Raw genomic sequence first — 23,861 nt, forward strand, 5'->3', positions numbered from 1 at the left:
GGCGGGGTGGTAGGGCAAGACTATACTTTCAGGGATCATTTCTGTAGTTGGTGACTAGAGGAGCGTGATCTTCCCTGATCGGCGTCACAAGCCACGAGGAGGATGGCGGTGCTGTCTCCTGAGCGCGAAGCGGGCGGGCGGTGCTGCGTGGGCAGGAGCCGCCCGCCATTGATGACCGTTCCCGGCCCTTGTGGGCTCGGGAGGGAGACGGCACGGGCTGAGTGGTTTGTGCGCCTTTTTTAGTCTTGTTCCCAAAAGCAGAGCAGTTGTCTTACATAATACGAACACAGCACGCAGTTGTGATTCTCTAGGCTACTTAATTTCTTTTTGATGCTGACTGGCATTACTTGTTTTGAAAGAAATTGGTGAAGGGTACAAAATTCTCATCTCTTAACTACTACTTAAGAAGAATTTATTTTTTTTATTAGTGCGTTCCTCTGGCGTTAATCAGCACTCATCCAGATCAGTACTTTGCCTCTGATAGTTTTACATCCTTTATTTGAAAACACTGTGGACAAGCACCGCTTGGTACGTACAGAAAGTTAGGAGGAAGGTTGTTTGCTCTTTCTTTCAATTTCTGTTAATCTCATCGCGTTTTCATGTTCCCAGTATCTCAGAGGGGATGTGGCAGTCAGTTTCAGTGTTAATGCACCATTGCTTTTTATTCAGGGAGGTGGGGGGAACAGGCGCTCCCTTCATAATCTTTTTTTTTTTCTTGTAGGTGTTTTTGTCGATGCTGTAAATTCCTTGGGCCAGACTTCTCTCTTCACTGCTGCATTGCTAGGTCTTGGTAAAATAGTGGATGTGCTGTTGGATTATGGCTCAGACGCTAAGCAGTTAAGTATAAAAATACATTTTCATTCTTAAACTGAATCTAATGTTTAATTGTGTAGTGGTTTTATTCAATGTAATTCACAATATATAAATGAAGAAGCGCTTCAGATGAATGCTGCTATTTTAGCCAAAGATCCTCAGAGGTAAGTAGGTGCCTAATTTCCCTTATTTCATGCTGTATGTTGTTGTCTGGGAGTACATAGACGTTCTAGGTATGCTGCTTTTTTCCCCAGAGGCACAGCTGGTTGAGTGTAGTAGGGGTAGCTTGAAACATTTCTGCTTTAACGTTCCTCAGTCGCTGTTACGATGGAAGCACCCCAGTCCATGCAGCTGCGTTCTCAGGAAATCAGTGGATTCTTGGCAGGTTATTGGATGAAGGAGGTGATCTGAGAGTACACGATAAAGATGGAAAAAATCCTCAGTGCTGGGCTATGTCAGCTGGAAAAGAAAGCAGTGCTCAGGTATGTATGTGTAATACATGCTGAATATGTGCTAGGTAGGTGCTCGCATCTTTGTCTTAAAGTGAAGAAACTCCAACATTCCAGGGAGAAATTCTTGGCTTTTACATGTTAGATGATCATTTAGCATTACTTTTCAATGTCAGTGAAGGTATTTTGAAGGTCTCATGATTCAGCTTATTTAACTAAGGTTTTGCTCAGGTGCAGGGGCGTGTCTGTCTGTAACTTGTTAGGACTTCGTGTGTAAGCGTGCAGAGAGGAAAATGACAGGCCCTTGGTTTTGATCCCTGATGTATGCAGTTTGTTTGCATGCATATGCAATTCAGGAGCAAGCCTGAAGTAGTTTTCAAGTGCATCTCAGACCGTGCATGGGCAGTGTCAGCAAACGTGTCATTTTTTTGTTAGCCTGTTAGCAAAACGCAGTATCAAGTAAGCTTATTCATGACTGCGATACTGATTTAAAACTCATAAGACTCCCTTTTCCCATTATTACAATGCTCTTCTTAAAAAGAAACCTCATATTACAGTTTTCAGTGGGTGAATGTCTTGAAAGTTAGTCCTCTAGTGTTTGAAGTCAGCTTTCTATCGCCTGTTTGTGTAATTGATTTTCTTCAAGTTTTTCTGTGTATCCATTTCTTGAAATGCCTGTTTAAATATTGCAAGTTACTAGTTATTTCTTCAGTAGTCACGATCTATGAATTTAAAATGGTTTATCTTGCAGTTCTGAAGTAATTCTTTTGTTGGGTTTTTTTGCCCTCCCCCTCCTCTCTAGATGCTGGAGTTCATACAGCGCTGTACATTCCACATGCAGGCTGCCATTCAAAATTTTCCCTCTGATCTACTCAGGAAGGCTGGCTCATCAAAAGCGCTGGTCTGCAGTCCATCTAGGTTTGGTGGTCTTGTTCACGGGTAAGAATATATTCTCAGGTACTCAGGAAATGAGCTGCAAGGACTTTTACTTCCATATTCTGTTATCTTAAAATTAACATGTTCTTGTTTCTTTTTGACAATATCAGATTTAAAACCAGTATGTGTTAGAAATGATGATACTTTTTATTTCTGTTGTGAGAGTTCCAAATATAAACTTCATAGTTGTAAATATCTGTATATTAAGAGATACTCTTGAAATTGGCAATATGAAGTACTGGATTTTAATAGTATTAAAGTGGCAGCAACATGAGGTAGTTTGTTTTGTGACCTTTTAAGGTCACTGCAGATCTTCTGCGGGTGCGTTTCCAACCATTTCAAGAGCTTTTATGTCAGATACATGTTAGGAATATTAAATGCTTGTGAACAAAAAGTGATGCAGGTTGCCTGTATGTGTATATATATATATTTTTTCTTTTTAATTGGCTATCTTGCTTTAAACGAATACATATCGTAACAGTATATCTAAAAAGTTTTAATGCATTGCACAATAATTTGGGATTTCAGCATCTGCATTATGCTTTTTGTGGGTCACCAGTCAAAGGCAACGTTTGAAATACATGGCTGTTGCAGAAATTTTGTATTTTTTTCTCTCTCTCTTTTTTGTATTTTACTCAAAGCCTTGGCACACTAGCGACTCTTACTGCTTATGTTCTTGATACTTAGAAATGCTGACAGTCCCCTGAGTAGATTTTTGAAAGGTGGAGCTAATGCAGCCAAGAACATTTACAGCTTTGGTTTTGGGAAGGTAAGAGGCTATGGATAATGGTTTTCTAATGACATTAGTACAGTTTTTCAGAGTCGCATATTCTTCAAAGTAATTACCCCACCTGTGTTGTTTTTAATTTTTAGTGCATTCTTATCTCTACCGAAATAGTGGGAAAAAATGTGGAGAGCGCAAATACTCAGGCCTTTAGCTGTTAGTAGGCCCTGTCAGAGGAAGCTGTTTTGGAACAGGAGATAGAAACTCTCCTGTTAAGTGTCACCTCTGGGTGTTCTTAATGACTGTTTCTGCTTTCCCTAGTTCAGCTTCACTAGAAAGTTAAGCTTTTGACATAGATATTTTAACATTTCATTTTGATGCTTTGGCTGATGCTCCCATTGCAGTGATTGCGCTCCAGTTTTAGTGAGCTTGCGGCGGTTGTGATGGATCTTGGGAACTGTTGCATGTTCCTTTTGGTTATGCCCTGGTGGTATTTCAGTTTTATCTTGCAGGCAGTGGGCATTTAGGGTACTTGGCATCTCTCCCTATTATTGGGGACAAAGACGTGTTTCAGGCAGATGATGAACCAGCATTTTCTTACCATGTTGGACCGTACATGAACATGACAAAGTAAGTGAAATCAGAGGGATTTTAGCCCCTCTTAGTGTGTGTCTGTTACTATTAAGCAGTGAGTTTACTATTAAGCAGTGAGTTGTTGTACCAGATGCTTTGTTTGGATAGTTTTCCTCGTCTGTTCTATATTCATCCACTGCTTTCTGCTGGCAACTTATTTTCTGCAATTCACTGATTAATATATCCTTTAGACTCTCTTGATATCTGTAGGTTGCTCTTGTCCTTTCCAGAAATATTAACCCAGTTATGGTTATTCATTGATAGCAATATTTCAGTGCTGATTCCTTTTGTGGGGGGAAATATGTTGCTGGGGGTTGCACAGATTGCGTTGTTCATTGTTTAGTCTTTGTGATTGTTGGGTCAGACCTCAGGCCTCTGGATATGCATGTCTGCAGCCCACTTGCTCAAACCTGTGGTGGAATTAGAGTTGCAAGTGCAGACTGAAACTTTTTTTTTAATCTTTGGTATGGTGTAGCAAGTAGTTGTGCCTCAGAGGCAACCAGAGAATTGATAATTTGGTGATTTAATCTTCTCAAAGTTCTAGTTTGTATTGCAGTGGGCTGATGGCCTTTAGTGAAAGGAGTTTTAAGTGTCCTTGTGCTTTACCTTGTGTCGTGGAAGGGTAGCATCTTTGGACAGCAAACCTGTCCTGCTGCATCCAGTCTTTAACAGGATGAGAATCTATTGTCAGTTTGAAAGAGTACATACCATAGCCAGGACCGTCAATGTAATGTTAGTACCAGTAGGAGACAGGACCAGAGCATTTCAGAATTACAAAATTGTTTGTAAGTAATCCTGTAACTGGAAAAAAATACTGCAGAAAACATCTCATAGAAATTCCTCTTCTTCTTCTTCTTGTAGCTTAATGTGGGGAGGCACCAGAGTTACAGTGAAGGAACTGAGCTTTGAGCCCCATCGGAACTGTAGTAAGCTACACTTAGCTGATCTTCTCATTGCGGAGCAGGAACACAGTAGGTAAGAAAGAATGTGCAGTAGCCACAAGTGCTCCTGGGGTTTGGGTGTCTCCGGTGGTGTGAGGAAATGTGATTAACTGCAGGAGGACTGTCAGGTTGTGGTTGTGCTGTGTCTCCAAATTAGAACTACAGGTCTCATCTCCTGTCTCTTCTTGCTGCGTTTACTCCCCAGTGGATAATACAGGAGGAGATGATACTCTCTTCTTGTATGTCTGGATGAATGTTTCATTGCACATTTCCTGGATGGTTTATTTATAGATTCTTCTAGTTGTGATAGTAAGCACTGTTTTCTAAATGCCTCCTAATCTATGGTTCTTTTAAAATGTTGGGTATTTTAATGATAAGTTAGAAGCATTCACATTATATTGGTAAAAAGGCCTTGAAGGCCAGGAATCTTTCTCTTTTAATCTCAGATTCGCCTTACGAATTTTTTTTTCCCCTCTCCCTTTGCAGTAAACTCCATCATCCTCATTTGCTGCAGTTGATGTCTGTTTGTCTGTCTAGTGACTTGGAGAAAACCCGCTTAGTATATGAAAGGGTTAACTTTGGTTCTCTGTACAGCATCCTTCATGAAAGGGTAATTGGAATGCTTGTTTTTTAAATAGTAATTAATTGAGAGGAAGAAGTTTAGTAACTACATTGACCATCTTTACTCAGAAAACAAGACGACAAAATCATAGGTCTGTATCCATGTTGCTATTTCATTGCACAGCATCAGATACTCTGTGTAAGCTGGTAAAATTTGTAATTGGCAAATACTTCAGCTAATGTTTAGGTGCAGTTGCATTGATTTTCTTGTTTGGTGTCAATCTTAAAATGGCTGCTGTTAAATTCAGTTGAACTTTTAATCTTCTGCATGTGGTTGTATACTGCAAATGTGTCAAGATCAGCTTTTGCCCTTGAATATTTGCATGTAGTACACTGCAAACTACCTGTGTATAAAAGTGAAGGCTTGAACTCAGTTGTGGTGGGTGGGGTTTTTTTTATCAGCTGATCTGTGCTCTATTTTTGCCATTCAATATTTTTCTTTTCCTTTTTTGCAGTTAGTTGAGTTGTTATTTTATTTCTTCAGCTGTTTTAATGCAGACATCTAAGTTACTGGAGAAATTGCAGCCAAAGGCAAGAAATTCTAAGGGTTCATTCTGCTTCAGAGTGAATTTTGGCATAGTCAATACATTTTTTTTTTCTTAATTACTTTTTAGGGTATTATTAGTTGGTTTGGTATTGAGAACAAACATTATTTAACAAGTACAGTTAATCTGATTTTTACTACAGTATGTTTCATGTTTGCTTTCTTTGTCATCTTCTGTGCGATAATAGTTTTCCCCTACATCAAACTTTACAGACCTGCAATACAAATTTTGTACTTATGTGTTTTTCAGCGTGCAGAATTCCCAGTACTCCACATGGAGACGATTTTGCATATGCTGCTTCAAATTAATGACGCTTTGCGTTTTCTACACTCCCGTGGATTTATCCACCGTTCAGTTACTTCCTATGCTGTTCAAATTGTTTCTTCTGGTGAGGCAAAGCTATGCAACTTGGAATACATGATAGAGAGGTAAAGAACTTCCTCACTGTTTCTGCGAAAGGGACAAACATGAGTAAAGTCAAATTTAGTGCTAAATTCTGCTGAAGTGCCCCTCTTGGTGACTAGGGACTGCTCCCCGTGAGTCAGGCAACAGAGCTTCAGGAGTAAGGAGCTCCAAACTGTTACTGCTCAGGTGCATTAACTTTGCCGCAGGCAGTACAGCAAGTTTCAGGTGGACTTAGTTTCTATGTTGTAAGTATCTGAAAATAGAAACTAGTAAGAGAAGGAGCTCTTGACTGGAGTATAAAAATACCATCATAGAAAAATAGAACCTGACTCTGAGAAATTCTGCCGCTGGGCTGGGAATAGTTTAGATCTCCTCTTGTTATACTGGACTTGTGCTTACGGAGGCTTACCTAAAATGGTTAGATTCCACACCTCATTGAACTGGCAGTAATTAAGTGCCATCAGTGACAAAAAGAATATTTCTTTTATGAGGGACACTATTCATTTCATCTAAGTAAATTTATTATTTATACGTTTTTTACTTTCCTGTACTGCAGTCTGATTAGAAAGGAAGTACATGGCTGGTTAGACTGTGAAGAAAGAGAGTACAATTGATAATAAACAAAAATTTGCCAATGGTAATATCCTGAAAAGAGCAAAGATGCTTCCTAACCTCCATGCAAACTCAATTTGTTGTTAAATGTTGGCGATTTCTTGGCTATTTCAGATACAGCTTACTGTGAAATGAATAACAAAAAAACTCTGTAGTTAAATGTGAGGAGAAAATTATCTTCTAGACATACGTATACATTGCAAAATAAATGTAGACAGGCTTTGTGGCACCTTCTTGTATTTTGTCCATGGTCAGAGAACACTGGTCAGAGCTAAAGGGTTGTTTGTAAAATGCCTTTTGGGAACTTTTCACCTTCCTCGGATTTCTTTTTGAGTGTAAATTTGTTAAATGCGGTGTTACTTTCACCAGAAAGTCTTTGCTTGTGATGTGCTAAAATACATTTATTCATGTGAAAATATTACGCATTTTTATTTGCAGGTATACTCTGGACCTTTTGGGTATTTAAACTAAAAGCAGATGTAACGCACTCAGGTGTTTAATTCCAAAAGATACACTTTCTAGCTGAGTGTGCTGTACATTCCAATTTACAACTTTTTTCCCTTTATACAGCAAAGATGGGGGAGAACACAGTGACCTGACACGCATTCCTGTCCCAGTCCAGCTGTATAAGTGGTGCTCTCCTGAAGTAATCCTTGAAAAAGTTGTCACAGTCAAATCGGACATTTATAGCTTCTGTACAGTAGTGCAGGAGGCCTTGACAGGTATGTCTATAGGTGTAGGCTTTCATCACTAGGGTAACCCACTGAATGTTTTCAGTGCAGAATGTCAGCCCCCTAATTTTTGTTTAATTCGCCTATGTGACTGGATGAAACCTTGCTATGATGGCTCATACAGAGTTAACTTGGAAAAGGAACCCTTCAGGCAAAAAACCTAAATGTTAGTGACAATAGCAAAGACTACTGGAAACTTTTGTAAAATTTAGTCTGAAGACTTAAAATTGCATAACTAAAGGATGAGATTAATGATTGGTATTAGAAAGATACAGTTTTGTGTATGGTGTTTTTCTGCTGTTTATCTTCTTTGTAGGAGGACAGTAAAACATTCAGTTAACTCTTTGCAATGTGCAGAACAAGCTCATGCAGCTTTCATTTTTTTCATCACTAAGATAACTTACAGATAATGTACTGTTATAGTTACTGCAGATAATGTACTGTATGTTATGTATTGACTTCGCCTATTTTGACAGTGAAATGGGATAAACAATCACCCTAAACATTAAACCCCTATTAGCTAGTTGGTAATGAAGAATCCAAAGCGTGGTTTACAGCATAACTGTCCTCTGGAGATTGCTGCCAGCTCCCTTTAAAGCATCCACTGTTGAAATAAGATAGGGAGGAGATGCCAGACTGGACTGAGTGCTCGTTTGGTTCATGACGATAGTTGTAAATTAAGGAATGTGCAGACAATAATGCTTCAGTATCTCTGATTTTTTTTTAATCTTTTTTTATTTTTTATTTTCATTAACATTGATATACAGCTTGTGACATAAAGTCTATATTTATGTCTTGCAGAGACTCCTCCCTGGAAAGGTTTTGAAGACTCTGTTATTAAACAGCTCATAATTTCAGGACAACAGTTAGAAGCAGATGTCAGACTTCCTATGCCCTATTACAGTATCGTAAAGTCAGGGCTAGAACCTAAACAGAAGAACCGCTCCATGAAACTTCAGGATATTCAGTATATACTGAAAAATGACTTAAAGGTGATTTCCAGGATTGTAGCCTTTCATGTGTTTGAAACAGCGTAGTTTTGTGTCCATTCAGATTCAAGTTGTTCTGCATAAATCTAGGTGGGAGGCTTTTTTGTGCACGATCTGAACATTGAGTATCCTTTTCTGATCACAGAGGTAAATCACCTTAAAAGAGAAGGTAGAGATACTGAACTGTCAAATATAGTTGTCTTATATTCTGTTTTTTGTATTACAGGACTTAACTAAGTCTCAAATTGGTCATGCTGATGAACTGTCAAAAGCGCAGAGGCCCACTTTTTTTGCAGATGTGAACATCTGTTTGGCATCAGCTTTTAGCTACCAGAAGAGAACACAGGAATTGCAGGGAAAAGACATAACCAAGGCTGGTGAGTTTCTTCTAGCAAGATGTCATGTGTCCTTCACTAAGTGTGTTCCTCAGTCCATAAAGGTCTAATATAAATAATTAAAAAGTGAGCACTTAGAGATTTTATGACATAGTTTGAAAATAGAAAGCAGTTATCTTTAGATTCTAGCTACCACCCTAATTGTTAATGTAAACTCAAGTCGGGTTAATATTTGAAGTTCAGGCATGCCGTTTTCAGCAGAGGTATTAAATGCTGCTCATGTAATTTTTAAAAGAAATTAACTCCTAAATGTACAAAAGCAGTGTTTGGACATCTGGAGAAATGGTTTAACACTTAAAACCTAATTTTTCAGACAGCTCTACTGCCCCAAGATACTCTCTTTTTCCTGAGGAGAATAGTGCTTTAGTGGACCAAGAGGCATCAACCAGCCTACAGGCAGTTGAACAGGATGAAAATCGTGATGTAGCTTCTGAACTGCAGGCGACCCTCAGTGTCAGTGATGTAGATGACAGCCTCTGTAGCTTTGAAATGAATGAAATCTTTGCCAGTTATGCAGAACTTCATGAAGACTTCCTGGAGGAAGGAGCTGGATTAGGACAAACTCTAAAGGATGAAAAAAGGCAGCAAAAGGAAGAAGATAAGGCTACTACCCTCAGAGACCTATATGCATCCCCTGGAGTGCACTGTGAGGAAAAGCCAGTTTATGAGGAAGGTGGCTTTTCAGAATCGGATACAGCATCCACTACAGAAGAGGAGGAGAGGGTAAGTGAGGCCACTGACCTATGCATGCTGGCACAGGTGAGAGGAGATGCTGGGAGAAGAATGAGTAGTCTGTCCCGAAATGAGCAGCACATGAGCAAATGTGTCCTTAATTTAAAGATTGTTCAAAGCATGTTGCAGCAGGCAGCAGATTCCCTTTGCAGAACAGAGGAGAAACTGGAGGCCACTGAAAAGCAGAAGCAGCTGCTCCAGGAAATGAGAGTGAATCAGCTTTCTAAGCAAATTTTTCAAGAAAGACCCTGGAACAGATCTGTTGATACTTCCCAAAATACCAGTAACCCTTTTTCTGGAGTTAATACTTTTTTATGGAAGGCTATAGGTCCACCATCAAGTGACTATATTCCACCACAGATAATATGGCAGACACAAGGAGTGTTGGGTGGAGATGTTTTCCAAGCTGTTTCAAAGACAGCAAAGGAAATGGAGGCAATTCAAAATGAAAAGCGGAGGTGCTTTCATGAGATGAGTAAGAGTAAAAATGAAAACAACCATGACGATCTCCACTTCAGTGTGGTGAAAAGCCTGGATGATCAAGTGAGCCTAGACCACGAGGTAAAATATTGAGCAGGATGGCTGTGTTCATCACTTCTGTATTCCTTGGGTAAAAAGACATAGTTATGGATGGTGTCCGAGAGGAGGGATGAATCTGTCTTTTAAAATACATGCGCATACCATATGCATCATATATAGGAATGAAAATAGTCAGCTCAGCAGTGCAATAGTACTGTTCTCCCCCCTGCAAAATACTAGTCCAGTGGCTCGGGAGGGAATAACATCCTGTGGTAAAATGGAGATGGGACTGTCAGGGAAAAGGGCAAGTGGAGAAAGATTTTTTTTTTTTTGTTTGTATACTTAGTTACAGAGATCGCAGCTGTCACTAATGATCTAGAAGCCCTTACTATTAAACAGAAGTACTTGATGTGTTTAGCCCAAAGAGAAAGAGAGAAATTCATGTACGTATCTGCTGTGGAAATAATCTTGAGTCATTTAGGTCCATTCATTCCCCTGTGAGCTATGTGTTATGATAGCCTGCCTGCATACACGTGAAACCTGCTATAAATCCGGGGCAGAGTTTTTACTAGGCTAAGGCCTGGAGTTGTCATCCTTTCTCCTGAGGAGTGCTACTAAAATACAACCTAGGGAATAAAGTTTGCACGGTCCGGTTCTTAGTGTATCTCATAGACAGCTCAACCAGTAATTACCAGAATGCCCGATGTGTGCTGAATCATGTCTTGTTGGACTCATTTCAGCATTTACTCCCACGTGTATCCGTAAGATGCAAAAAAAAGTTCAACTTGCAGTGTCAGAGAGGAGGTGATTCACATTCTGCAGCAAGTAGAAGTGAAGAAGAGGGGTGGTGAGTTTTGATCCTATTCACAAAAGAGTTAATTCTAGCAGATCCATCTTGATACAGCCACTGTCAAAAGTAGACACATGCAGGATCAAGGATGGCATGAAATGTTTTTCCAGTAAGCCAAAGCCATCTGCCTAGTTAGGACCCTACTGTGAGTCCTTGTCAGCTGCAGAGCTGGCAGGGTAACTGCTGCGACAGGGCGGTTACTTTTAAGGAATGGTGTTTAGGCAGATTCCAAATGCCTCTCTGATGGAGGTCAGTGGTCCAAAACTGTAATGGTGCTTAAGGAGAGCAATCTAGTAAGTTACTGGTAAGGGCAGTTCTCCTTGCACAGCCTCATTCGATCTCAGTAGAAATACTTTGCCTTTCATAGGTGTAGGACTAGGACCTATGCTAGGGAGTAGAACAGTCTTGCTACACCCAGTGACAACAGAGCATATGTTACTTCACTATGTTTGTTGTGCTTTTTAATGTCGTCCTTTTGTATTTCTAAGTATGGGTGGAAAGTATCTGGCAAAACCTGTGCAAATTAAGGTATCTTATTAGTTGGCAAGATGGGGACAGACACCTCCTTCAATGTTTGGGCCAAATCAGTCAGGAAAACTGTTGCAGTTTTTAAGTTGATTCGTGGCCCAGCTGGATCAGTAAGACCTGTTGGTAAAGGACATACTTGGTTAGAACATAAATATGCCAGATACTGATACGGGGTTAGATGGTCAAGTGAATGAACTCTGGATTGGAATCAGGTTGGTGGTAGGATTGTTGTTATCCAAGTCTGAAGATCTGAGTATCTTCAGTTGTCCACTGATCACCTTACTTCTGAAGAAAACCTATATAGCATTCATAGTCTGTTAGTGTTTATATAAATATATCATCTGAAGGCAGTTGACAGCTTTTGAAATCTATGTTTTAATGTACAGCTTGTCTGGTTAATCTATAACAGACCTAAATAACTGTGCTTTCTAAGCTTCTGACGGCTCAATCTGCTAGTTCTGTTGGGTTCTTAGAACATGTGTGCTCTCAGCCTTTTAATTAACATTAAAACAACTTCTAGTCTTTTACTGACTGGGTAATACTTAACACAATACGCTTGCGCATTAACAGTTTGATGCATTTCATAATGACTTATTGTAGGTGCTATCCAAAATCAAGATCTGAAATTTACAGTACAAAAATAAGTGAGGAGAGAAGGATGATGCAATCGGAATGGAGGAGTAAGTAAATCAGTGTTAACTCGGCATTAATGTTAGCAAGTCTTACTGCAGTGCAGGGCATTAAAACTTAACACATTTTCTTACTTAAGAAAGGTCTGTGTGTGTTAATTGCTGAAGCTCTGTTAGGCTGTTCTTGGATGAAAACCAAATGAGTAGGATCCTGTGTCTTGCACATTCAGGGCATAAAATAATCACAGCCGCATTAAGATGGTTTGATTATAAAGCTCAAGGGATTTCTGGCCCTGTTTTGGAGGATGTAAGGGAGGGACAGGGTATGTATTTAGAAAGGGTAGTATAGCAATGACCAGTGGATGGCAGTACAGGCATGAATAATAGAGAATGCAAACTAACAAAAATTGTTCATGTAGGTACTTGTCCCTACCAATTTATGCAGGTTTTAAGCTTTCCTTAAAATGGAAGGAAGTGTTTAGCTCTTTTCATGATAAAGGAGTTTACAGGCTATAACTTTAGCATTTCCAAGTCTGCAGACACAATGAAACACAGGGGATGCTTTGATGGTCCAGATTCTGTTGTGCGAACTGGCAATTTTGTTCTTTCTGTGTAGCTGAAGTAAAGCAAATGGCCAGAAGAGTGGCCTCAGGACAACTAGAACTTGGATCTCCATATCCAGCGACTGAATGTACATCTGAAAGCGAAGCAGAGAGTGTAAAGGAAACCTTTCAACACGTCACTCTTAGAGTCCAAAAAAGTCAAGAGCAACAAAGATTTAGGCGGCAGATAGGTGATAATGTTGAGCCTTGGGGTATGGGCAGTGTGGATAGATCTGAATCGGAGGAGAGTGATCTAGAGTCTGCATTCAGAAGTTCTGATGGTAAGGTTGAAAAAAAAAAAAAATCTTCTCTTTTTGTCTGTCTCCATCTCCCAGCAGATTTGAACTTCTGTGATTTTGTTACAATAATTGTCAATTTTATCTTCCAGACTCTTGCCCCCAAAGCAGGTCAATCACTCAGTCATTGGTCAACATAAGTAATAGATTAAGATGAGTGTTACATGTTAATAGGTGGAGGTAGGAGGGCTTGGAGACCCTTCATTGTCATTGATCACCATTTATCAGCATGGGACACCCAAAGTTTTCAATTCCACAAGTATGCTTTCACACTTCTTTCAGTTGGACTAGAGAGATGCTTCTTCCATAGCAGCACAGTGGGTAGTTCTTTTGCAGTGGTTATGAATAAAGGAACAAGGAAAGCTTCACATGCTTAGGTTAATGATGTGAACATTTAAATGTTGTTATTTCTCCGTGTTCCTGACAGACAATGTAGTTTTACTGTCTACTCTCATTGATATTCCATCAGTGGCTCAGATCACTCCACATTATTTTTTGCCTAGTAATTTTGTTCCATTCTGACATCCTAGGGAGAAGTTGCCAGTCACTATCACAAGATGAACAATCAGAGTCTGGAATAGCCGTTCATAAGAATTCAGTCCTTCTTCAACAAGTTGAGAGTCTCTCTAGAGTACGTATAGTAATCCAGGAAATCTAGTTGCAGCTAGTTATCTGTAAAACAGTTTAGCCTGGTCTCCCCATGTTGCACACTGAACTACCAAGACAGCTGATCTTCTCATTTATTCATTATTGACTTTATTTTCATTATTCATTTATTGACTAAAACGAATATTCTTTAATAGAGAGTAGGGAGAGCATCTTAAATGATGATGTCTTTCACAGGGGCATTCAAGAGAATTATATTGTTCCCTTAAATCATCTCCTGATGTGTCTGAAGAATTCTTGACTCCTGATCCTGGTTATTTCCTTCCTTCTACTCAGGGAAGTTCACAGCTAGAGGTAAAAAAAACCAGAAAAGACGGGTATGAAGTCTGGGTCAAGAACTTTGGATGTAAGTTACACAACATGTGGTTTAATTATGCTCCTATTTGATTGGAAGAAGAACTGTAGAAAATGGGAGAATGACAGGTTTTATTCTTTTCTTTTGAAATAATATCTACAAATAAAGATTTATTTAAAAGTAAGATAATTCTAACCCTGTTCCTTTTTTAAAACACACACACACACACACACACCCGTTGTCATCCCCCCCCAAAAAAACCCAAACAAAACCAAAACAAAACAAAAAACCCAAACAACTGAAACCCGACAAACACTCAGACTCCCAAAACACCAGGGGCATGTTTTCTTAATTTGTTTGCTAGGAAATTACATAATCTGTGGCTGAGGAAAGTTTTAGGCAGTTGATAATCTCAGCCTTTCCTTCACAGCTCTATCAATTATAGTACTCAATAGTCCTAAAGCAATCTTCATTCATTTCTTGAAGATTCAAAACTATTGCATGGACTATTAAATCCAATCCATGCTGTTTGCTGATAAGCTCTTGAAAAGTTTGACTCTCCGTTCTGATTATTGTGAACATAATCCTGTGAGAGTTGTCCTACCCTTCACAGCTTACCTGTGAGAAATTGAATTCACTTCCTTTTTTCCCCTGCTCTTCAGACCTTAGATGCTGAGGGCAAATTAGAAGATGCTTGTGAAGGATTTTTACAGAAACAGTTACCTGAAGATGCAGGATCAGCTATTCAGATTTCAGGTAAATACGGTCTTTTGAAGGTACTTTTCAGTCAGGGAGATGGAGTCTTGTTGCACTTATATTTTTGTCAGCAGCACTCCTTGTCAGAAGGCTGGAGCTTGATTCTTCAGGGTCACTTGGTCGCGTATTCCTCGTTATTTTAGTAAGAGTTTCAGGACACGCAGGATTTTGGAAGATGAGGTTTGGGCATTGCAGTCACTGAAATATTGTTGATTGTGATGATTACGTATTGCCATGTTTCAGTTAAAAAACCAAAACTTGTTTGCAACCTTTTTGGTTTTACCCTAGGGCTAACTTTAATCTTTTTATGCAATTTGCTATGGTGCTGGAAACTGAATTAGAATTAATGTGTATTTACACATTAATACTGTTGCTAGAAGGATCTTGAGCTTAAACACTGTAAGAGCTGACATTGTGTGTCTGCAGAATAATGGAGGGATCACCGTTGTTTCTCTAGCCTGCTGCCTCTCTTAGCTCAAATTTTAGATGTTGCGATATTCCTCAGTGCTTCAGTGGTTGACTGTCTGGCAGCTGTAGTAGGTTTATGAAAATGCATTTTTAAAACACATTTGTCTCTTGACAACGACAAAGGTCACCAGAACTAAAAGATTTAATAAAGTTGCAATTTCCTGTTCAACGAGTTGTGTCACATTCTTTTGTACTTGCAATACCTAATAACGGGCAACATTTGTTATTTGTATTCAGGAGGAAGAATACTGTTCTGCAGCACAGCAGTGCCGAACTCCAGCAGTATCACCCAAGGAGTGAATCAACTTAGCCATATGCCCGTAGCCAGGTAGATAGACTTATTTTCATCATTACTTCAAGCATAAATTAGGTTACAAAGTGTGCTCTCTTTATTAATTCTGCTTATATATCTAATATTCAAATAAGATGCCAGTGGTGTTTTTTAATGATTGTCTACATATCCTAGTTCCTTGCCAAGGAAATATTAAAAGGACTTTCACAAGTCTCATGGGGTTTTGTCTTCTACAGTGTTCAGTATTTTTTTTGTTTGCTTAATGAGGGAGCTAAAATAGGAAAAATAAGTCATGTATATATTACAATTTTTTACACTGATAAACTGCAGTATTAAACAGAGCAAAGATAATTCAAATTAAGACTCCAGTCATCTGTTTTAATCTTGGTGTACTTTGGTTTTGGAGTTCAAGTGGCATGAAGATCATGCCTTTTTCCCTCCTGTGGGAAGAATCCAATGCAAGCATGCTCACATGATCACTGCATCTTGCCTGAAGATAACATTAGCCCATGCTTGGAGACTTGCAGTCTCATCTGTCAAACATGAGGTGTTTATATCCAGTATTTTTGTAAATTTTATATTCTACTAGTATGCAGAGATGTTGGCCAGAGAAACAGTCCTTGCCCTGAAGGTCTTTCAGCAGTGGCTTTCAGGTTTGAAAGCCCCTTCCCTCCCTGTAGCTCAGCTTTCCTTGTGTTGCTCCAGAGTTAGCAGCCGCTCGCTTTCTCCAAGCGTGGGAGCGAGAGTTGCTTGTGCTGTCTGTCAGTGTTGTATGTGTAAATACTTGGCCTTAAGATAAAAGGCAGTGGTTTTGGTAGGAATTGAGTTTTTGCCAGCGGGACAGAAAGGACTGTTGCTCTCTGACCATCTGACTAATCCCCTTTAAATGCCTTTTTGACCTTGAATGGGGTTGTTACAGTTTGAGAGAATAGCTTACAATGCAGACCAATCAAAGGATGATAAAACAATGTAGTGATATATATTCATAGATTTTTATTTAACTTTCAGTTTTGCTTTGAAACTGTGGTTAGCTAGGAGTTACCATTTGTATCTGGTAAGGAGAAATCCTTATCAGAATCAAATCCATAATGTGCTTAAAATGGCATTTTTCACCTAGCACACTCTATCTTCTAAGGTTTTAAGCAAAAAATTTTTATGAGCTGCAGTCTACCTCAGAGAGAAGGTAGTCCTTTAAACTTTTTGAGAGGGAGGAAACTAAATAGTGTTATTTTCATAATTCTCTGAGAGGCTCAATGCATATGATCTTTCTTCCCTCATTCCAGTGTTGAAGCAGCACAAGAAATGATACTGTGGGAGCCACAGGAAGAATGCAAAGAAACAGATGTGTAAGAGCCACAGACCATTTTATATCAAAATTTCAGCAAGTTGGTCGTTATAATTGTAAAAGTTTCGTGTTGGTCCAAAACCGGAAGATGAGAGAGACCAAAGCTGAGAGAGAGAAAACTGTTGGAAGTATTGAAAAAATATTTTCTCATGATAGGTTGGGAGATTGGTATAGAAGAGCTATCACACACAGCTGTCCTTAGTTTAAATATTTTCATATTCATAAGTAATTAACTTACTTGTTAATCTGGGTGTGCTTCTTCACATTAAAATGTTAGGATTCCTTGTTTCTTCTGTCCATATTACACAGAAGAAATAAAATTACTTTAAGGAGCAAATCATTAGTATGTAACTAAATAAATTTTATTACAAAAATGTTCCTGTGATTGAGATTCTCTGGAAAAATTTGTGGAATAGGTTTGCGACTTAACTAGTAAAGTTAATTTCTTTTCACAGATAATGGAGATTTGCATAGAAATTACTGATTTGGTAACAGTAGACATCTGTTCATTTTATGGTCTTCTGAGGACGATGTAATCCAGGGAATGTCTGCAGAAGATGTTGGTTTGCTTAATATAATCCCAGTCCTGCAGGGACTTAAGAATTTTTGTAACTTGAGTGGGCATCACTACCGTGCAGTTCTTTAGCAGTTTCACTTTATCTGAGTAGTTTTTTTAAAGACTCTGAAGGCCTGCATTTAGTCTTAATTAATGGGTTGTTAATTTTTGTTAAACCTTGAGGTCTTCCCTTGGCTTTGGAGAGTTTTCTACCTAGTGGTTCACATTTCAGGTTCTTGCCCTTTTTGGAGGCAGTTTCCTGAGCTTGCTTTTACAGGAGAATTATTAAAATTAAGAAATCCTCATAAAGGAAGGGAAAGCAAATAATTAACCTTTTCTGTCTCCGCAAGATTATTGAAGATGGCGACCATTAGCCTTCCAAGAACTCTGGGAAGTTTTCAAAGGGAGTGTCTCTCTTCCTTCTGGAAAACTAGATAAGACTGAACAAAACTAAAATTAAAGAACCCAAAAATAGCAGAATTCAGTGATTCACAAGTGTAAGAAGTGGCTATTTAACTGTCAGAACATCTTTCAATACTTCAGATCAGTGACAGATATTCAGGATTTGTCAAGTATCCCCTGTGAGCAAGAGAACTACTACAAGGATGTAGATTGTAAAACGCCCAGAGTGAGTCATGCACCAACAAGCGTCAGCACTCCACTCCGCTCAGGTAACTGCAGAGGGGAAAGGAGGAAGGACCAGTGAATTATTTAACCTTTCTATGCCAGGAGTCAGACCTTTCTGCCAAGACTTGCTAACGTAAAAATCGTTGGTGTGAATCATGAACACTCCATTCATGTAGTACCAACGCAGAAATGTCAGGCTTGGAATAAGTAACCACAGGAAATGCTGTACCTGTTATTTGAAATCTTTGTTTTGGTCCTGATGGTTGCAACTTCGTTGTTGGAGCCTCCTTGGTCAAAAGAAATCTTTAACATAGAACATAGAACTAAAGGAGAGTTTACAGGGGCACAGCTGACAAAGCCCATGTCTGAAAGGTCTCTGAAAGATAATCACTTGGTAGTTAATGGTAGCCTTCATAAATGAGAAATTGGTTTGGACATTTAAAATCGATTTGGAGTGATACATGTAGATTTTAGCATTTTAAAGACAGACAATGTAATAAGCACTTAGCGTGTTAATGAGTGTTGTGAAGTGATCTCAGTGTTTGTTAAACTTAAGTGCTGTTTAAGAGAACAAATTATCATTTCCTTTGTACTTTCATGAATTTGCTGTAATACAGTAGTCAGAATTTCTCAGTTGGCAAAGTTTTGCATAAATAATACCTGAGATTGAACTCCTAGGTAATCAGTTTGGACTTCTGCTTAGAGATCATTTATGGACAATAATTTCTTAGAGTTGACTGTGCAGGTGCCTGTTCAAATACAAGAAACCTTTTTCTGCTTCTGTTGAAATGTGACCAAGATACAAAAAAATCCAAAAATCGTTTTCCAGCTTTGCTGTCATGTTTTTCTTTTTTTTTTTTTTTTTTTTTTTTTAAACTCTAGAAGAAAAAATTCCAGTAGCCTTTGAGAACTACAAACACTGCCATGAAGTAGCTTCAGATTCTTCCTTTTGTGGCTCTCAAGAGATCTCTTGTACAGTGTCCAGGACATTCACTACAGCCTATGAAGAGGGAAGGAGCACTGAAATTCCCTCTGTTGCTTCAGCAGTTTGCTCATCTGAATTGAATGAGCATGTAAGTCTAGAAAATTTACCTTATGCCAGCCATTCTTTAAAATATTTTTAAAAATGCTTTTCCTTAAAATAAATGTAAGATGAGAAGCACAGAAATAATTCTAGGTCTTTGTGAGCATTTTGGAATCCTGGATCTGTTGACATAATGATAAAAGTTCTGAATGATTTCAAAGCAGTCAGTGTGTGCCACTGATTATACAAAGAGTTGGCTTCGCCTTGCACCTAATCTTATGTAAATGTTGACCACCATCAAAATGGGCTTGCCTGCCCTCCATCCCTCCCCTGGCTGTAAAGAATTGCCATTCCCCAGCATTGAATCTGGTAATCTTGGAACACCAAAATGATAAGTATCAGCAAAATGATTGGATAGAAAAGGTATGGTTTGAGGGGGGGTGGGGTGGGTGTTGATCTGTTGGTCTTTTGGTGAGGCAACAGGTTGCTTATCTGAACCACTCTGAATTCACAAGTGATTTGTGAACTGTAGGCTTTTGACTATGTGGAAGTGGGGAGTAAACTTGAATGAAAATACGTGTGTGTGTGTGTGTGTGTGTGTGTGTGTGTGTTCAAGCATTTACGTTTTCATGTGAAACTGAAGAGATCTCAAAGCTTAGTGGGGGAACGTAAATGAGTACGTAAATGAGTGATTCCTTGAGGAAGAAAACTCAGGTGGAAGCCTCCATCTAGTAGTTTGGAAGCAAGTAAATGTTCAGAAAGCCCTTGTACTAGGGGATTAAGTTTGTCCTTTTTATGCACAGACGTGGCATAATGTTATCAACTTTGTTGTATCAAAAATTCCTCTCTCTTTGGAGCTGACAATTTCCAAGGTCACTGTAGTGATTTCCAGTAATCTTTTTGGAACTGAAGGTGCTCTGGAGCTACAGCATTATCTTAACTGTCTTGTCAGACAGTTATACATAAAATAGTAGCATTTATGCCTTTCTTATTCATTGATGGGGTGTCATTTAAACATTAAATCAGAGTTTGTTCAGGCAGAACAGTAGTGACTGCATTCGTTGTCATCAGGTCAGGTCTGGTTCTTTCTGCTTGCGTAGAAGACAGTTGGAATTAATTAAGCCCATTAACAGTGCAGTGCTGCCTCAACTGGCTCTGTGGAGCTATTTGATTGTGTCACTTTCTTGTCTAAAATCTTATTCTAGGATTAAGTGCATGAAGTGCCTGTTCCCATTTTGAGGGCAGTGAGGACTTGCCTGTGATTACAAATTCTTGATTTTTGGGGGCTCTTTTGGCAAATACATGTGCCTGGCTTTAATAATTAAAGATTCAAAACAGAGATTGGGAACTTAAGAGATGTTGGAACTGTCGTTTTGGAAAATTCCCATACAGAGTGTTGAAATGGATGAAGATTACATAGCTGACAGTATCTTACGGCCAGCTCAAAGATGAGTGCACGGCAGGCTAAGCAAAATTTTTGACACATCTGGTTTACGTGGATGCTACCTCTGTTTTCATATTCTGAACTGATTGAAGAGCTTATTTAAAAATTTAATGGTCAAGTAAGGCTTTACCTCATTTTGGATTTAGTATGTTGAAGTTCTTTGATTTACCTTCTTGCATGTCATTCTGTATCCTCTTACGCAGGATGGGTTGCCAGTAGTTGCTTCATCCTTGAGAAGCACCAGGAAGGCATCTGGTAAGTCTCTTAACCCAGCCCAAATAGAACGGTCAATAGATGGAGAAACTTTACTTCTCTTTTTTCTTTTTCTTTTTTTTTTTTTAATTTTTAAATTTTTATTTCTTTCTGGGCATCTCTTTTTTTTTTTAGGGATAAATAGCTTTGCACACAACTGTGTACTGCTAGTGTTAATTAGGTTATGGATTTTGTGTTTGCACCTGCAGACTAAGAACTCTGATCTCTAATCAAAGATGGAGAACTGAATGCACAAGTCTAGCTTTAAATGATTTTTCCATTATCAAATTATTTAAGGATATTTGATAAAAAGTGAATGAGCCTGGCTTGTGCAGGTTGATGAAGTGTGTCAGCAAGATGCTGTCATAATGTAAGCCTGTATCACAGTTATTAAGGATTAATCACTGCTAATTAACTAGACTTTTTTTTTTTTCTATCTCAGCACTCTCACAGGCATCTAACCACTTTATTGATGAGCTGCCTCCACCAGCCCAAGAGCTGCTGGATGAAATTGGTAAGAGGCACTTCACCCAAAATGGTATGAGGCTTGCCAGCTGTGTTCAATCAGGATTTCTCCCAAGTCATTCACTAAAATAAACAAGAGCTTCCAAATTAGTTGCAGTTGGGTCAATGATTAGGAAGTTAAGCATTAACAGCTTAAATAACTGGCAGTTATTTAAGTTAGTCCTTGAAGTTTCTGCATTTCACGTAACGGTTGGTTGCTGCTGCTGACAGCAGCTAGCCTATTGAGTGCAGCTGTAATTTAACACTGAGACGAATTTTGCGTAGACTGAATTTTTCAAAGGTGTCCCAGAGCAACGCGTGTTCTCCATTAAAAAGAATGCAAGCCAGGCAGCTGCATCCCTCAGGTTTTTTTTTGCAAAGCTCAGTCTCAGTGATTTACATTTCTTTTTGTAATCATGTACATCTTCAGACAGAACACGGTGTAAAAACTGCATTATTTTTACTAGTATGTGTTGTAGAGGGCTTTCCTTTGATTATTCAGCTATAAACTCTTCCTACAAGTAACACCAGACATTGGGATGATTAAATGTATATAGGTCCTGTGCTCTTTTAGAAATGAGGCACCCAGACATATCCTGATCTTTTTATTTCCTCATTTGCCAAAACAAGGACACATGGAGACTGGCATCAAGTGAATAAATAATAGTCAGAGACAGTTTGTGGGGTTAACATATGAACTGTTACAGATGTAAAGGTTTCCATCTAGGTTTGGATGGATAAAGTAATAGGGTAATTTAGATTCTGTAGAGTCAATTTAGAAAGAGTATTTAGGAAATATGCTGTTTTTAACAGAGTATTTAAAGCAGCAAGATTCCATCGCTCAAGGCTTTAAAGAGAAGGGATTGTATGACTGCGGACAGCAAATAAATGGTTAGTTGATCGTAGTCCTAATATAGAGATTGCAAATAGAAAATTACTTCTGCATTGCTGCAAAATTACTCTGAATACTTGTCACTGTACGTTCAGCTATAGAATAAACTTCCATTTTTAGCTTCTTTTGGTATTTGTGGTACAGGAGAAATTTGAGAGGATTCTCCCTCTCTTGGTAAGGTTATATGCAGTGCTGTTGCAAATAGTACCCCCTCCACTAGTGTTTGCTGCATGGGGATCTGGTGTGGAAGGCTTGCAGGTCTGAACTATCGGAATTAATCTGCCACAGCAATGCCACAGTAATGTATGCTGTGTTCAAACATAAATGACAAAACCCACAGAAGTATAGATGGTGGGCAGCTGATGTAAAATAGAGCTGAAGTTTCCATTCTGGGAGGGCGGTTCACTTGAGAAAGTGGCCAGTGCACACTAACTTCTGTTTCTTACTCACCGGAATGAAATAATGCCTCTGATTTCATGGTGTAAGAAAATAGCATCCACTGGGGTAATCAATATTACATTTCCTGTTCTGTTACAAAGATACCAAAGATAGCAGTTGTGAATGTTTGTGCTTCTGAAACTGCAAATAGTAATAAGTGGGAATAATTTTTAGATGTACAGCAAGTAATGTCAGAGGAGCAGAAAGCCTAAATCTTCATAGGCTCTGCATTTGTTTCCAATGAGTCAGAAAGAGAAGAGCAATTTAGAAAAAAAAAAAAAAAAAAAAAAAAAACATGAGTTAGTCTGTAAAAAAGCTAAATAGCGTAGTCACTTGAGAATGATACTGCCACTTGTTTGTGTTACCCTACAGCTTTGTTAGATCTTTTCCCATTTAAAATCGTTACCCAAAGGGTAGAAGCTACTGTGACTTTATTCATAGGAGTATCTTGTTTTTAGGTGGTAAGGAATGCAGCAGCCTGTATTGCTTGCTGTTCAATCACTGTGGTTTTGTTGTATTTGCATAAAGTACAGCTATTTCAGACTCCATTTTTGTGACAGCCTACTGCTTCCTGCTTATCATAGCTTAGCAGAAGGTGGCTGAATATATTCACATGCTGTAGGGAACAGAACTTACTGAGATAAGTCTTGGGGGGGGGATATCATTGGATTTTGCTAAGTAGGGTAGCAAAGCTAACATCCACAGGTTTTCTTTTGATTTTTCTCCCATATCTGGGATTGTAAGGGGAAAGATTAAAGATTAATTTCCGCATGCATTTTTCATTTTAGTATGAAGCAAAATGTTCAGTCCTGTGAATCTAAAAATGTGTTACAGTAAAATACTTATCTAGGTCTTGCTGCTGGCCACCTTTGACTGTAGATAATGTGCATTTGCTTACTGGTAGAGAATCAGATTACCGAGGAAAGAGTAACTGAGAAGTGGACAACTGGAAGTTTCCCAAGTGCAGTAAATAAAAACACATTTTACTTTCTTTATTATCTTCCTCCATACCTTTGATATTAAAATTTTTCTGTTTATGTGAATAGTTCCCAATCAAATTGAGATGGAAGACAGAGAGTCAGAAAAAGAATCTGAGAGAAATGGGAAGAGAAATAGTAGTTTATGGACTAAGGAGTCATTCAGTCTAGCAGAGGAAACAGAAAGGTATGAAAAAAGGACAATAAGGCATGTTTGGCTTGGAGTTACAAAGATTTAGAATAATGGTTCCAGTATATTTTTAACAAGATTCAGTGCTTACAGCAAGCCAACATTTTTAAGAACCCTGGTAATTATGACTGTTTTCTTTTAAAATGTGTAGTATTAAACTTGCCAGCATCCATTTTAAATCTTTT

The 23,861-nt window shown here is 38.7% G+C and overlaps 1 protein-coding gene and 1 non-coding gene across 2 annotated transcripts in view; both read left to right on the forward strand.

The window, feature by feature from the left end:
- The window catches only part of TEX14 (testis expressed 14, intercellular bridge forming factor), a 32,421-nt gene that overhangs the window by 5,756 nt on the left and 2,804 nt on the right, over positions 1-23,861 (forward strand). Inside the window, exons 2-26 of the mRNA XM_035889607.1 lie at positions 722-836; positions 1,130-1,295; positions 2,065-2,201; positions 2,886-2,967; positions 3,422-3,552; positions 4,417-4,530; positions 4,983-5,106; positions 5,912-6,090; positions 7,250-7,401; positions 8,212-8,402; positions 8,626-8,776; positions 9,108-10,087; positions 10,786-10,889; positions 12,024-12,103; positions 12,669-12,935; positions 13,481-13,581; positions 14,574-14,667; positions 15,373-15,463; positions 16,711-16,773; positions 17,872-17,999; positions 18,838-19,028; positions 20,627-20,678; positions 21,118-21,189; positions 21,993-22,070; positions 23,556-23,673. Of these exons, the coding sequence (XP_035745500.1) occupies positions 722-836; positions 1,130-1,295; positions 2,065-2,201; positions 2,886-2,967; positions 3,422-3,552; positions 4,417-4,530; positions 4,983-5,106; positions 5,912-6,090; positions 7,250-7,401; positions 8,212-8,402; positions 8,626-8,776; positions 9,108-10,087; positions 10,786-10,889; positions 12,024-12,103; positions 12,669-12,935; positions 13,481-13,581; positions 14,574-14,667; positions 15,373-15,463; positions 16,711-16,773; positions 17,872-17,999; positions 18,838-19,028; positions 20,627-20,678; positions 21,118-21,189; positions 21,993-22,070; positions 23,556-23,673 (3,961 nt within the window). The remainder of the gene's footprint in view (positions 1-721; positions 837-1,129; positions 1,296-2,064; positions 2,202-2,885; positions 2,968-3,421; positions 3,553-4,416; positions 4,531-4,982; positions 5,107-5,911; positions 6,091-7,249; positions 7,402-8,211; positions 8,403-8,625; positions 8,777-9,107; positions 10,088-10,785; positions 10,890-12,023; positions 12,104-12,668; positions 12,936-13,480; positions 13,582-14,573; positions 14,668-15,372; positions 15,464-16,710; positions 16,774-17,871; positions 18,000-18,837; positions 19,029-20,626; positions 20,679-21,117; positions 21,190-21,992; positions 22,071-23,555; positions 23,674-23,861) is intronic.
- Positions 17-226, forward strand: LOC118451786. The gene has a single exon (XR_004841347.1). It is a non-coding gene; the product is annotated as a small nucleolar RNA U3 (small nucleolar RNA).

The sequence above is a fragment of the Egretta garzetta genome, unplaced genomic scaffold, assembly GCF_000687185.1.
Source record: "Egretta garzetta isolate BGI_Z169 unplaced genomic scaffold, ASM68718v1 scaffold112, whole genome shotgun sequence".
NCBI classification, from domain to species: domain Eukaryota; kingdom Metazoa; phylum Chordata; class Aves; order Pelecaniformes; family Ardeidae; genus Egretta; species Egretta garzetta.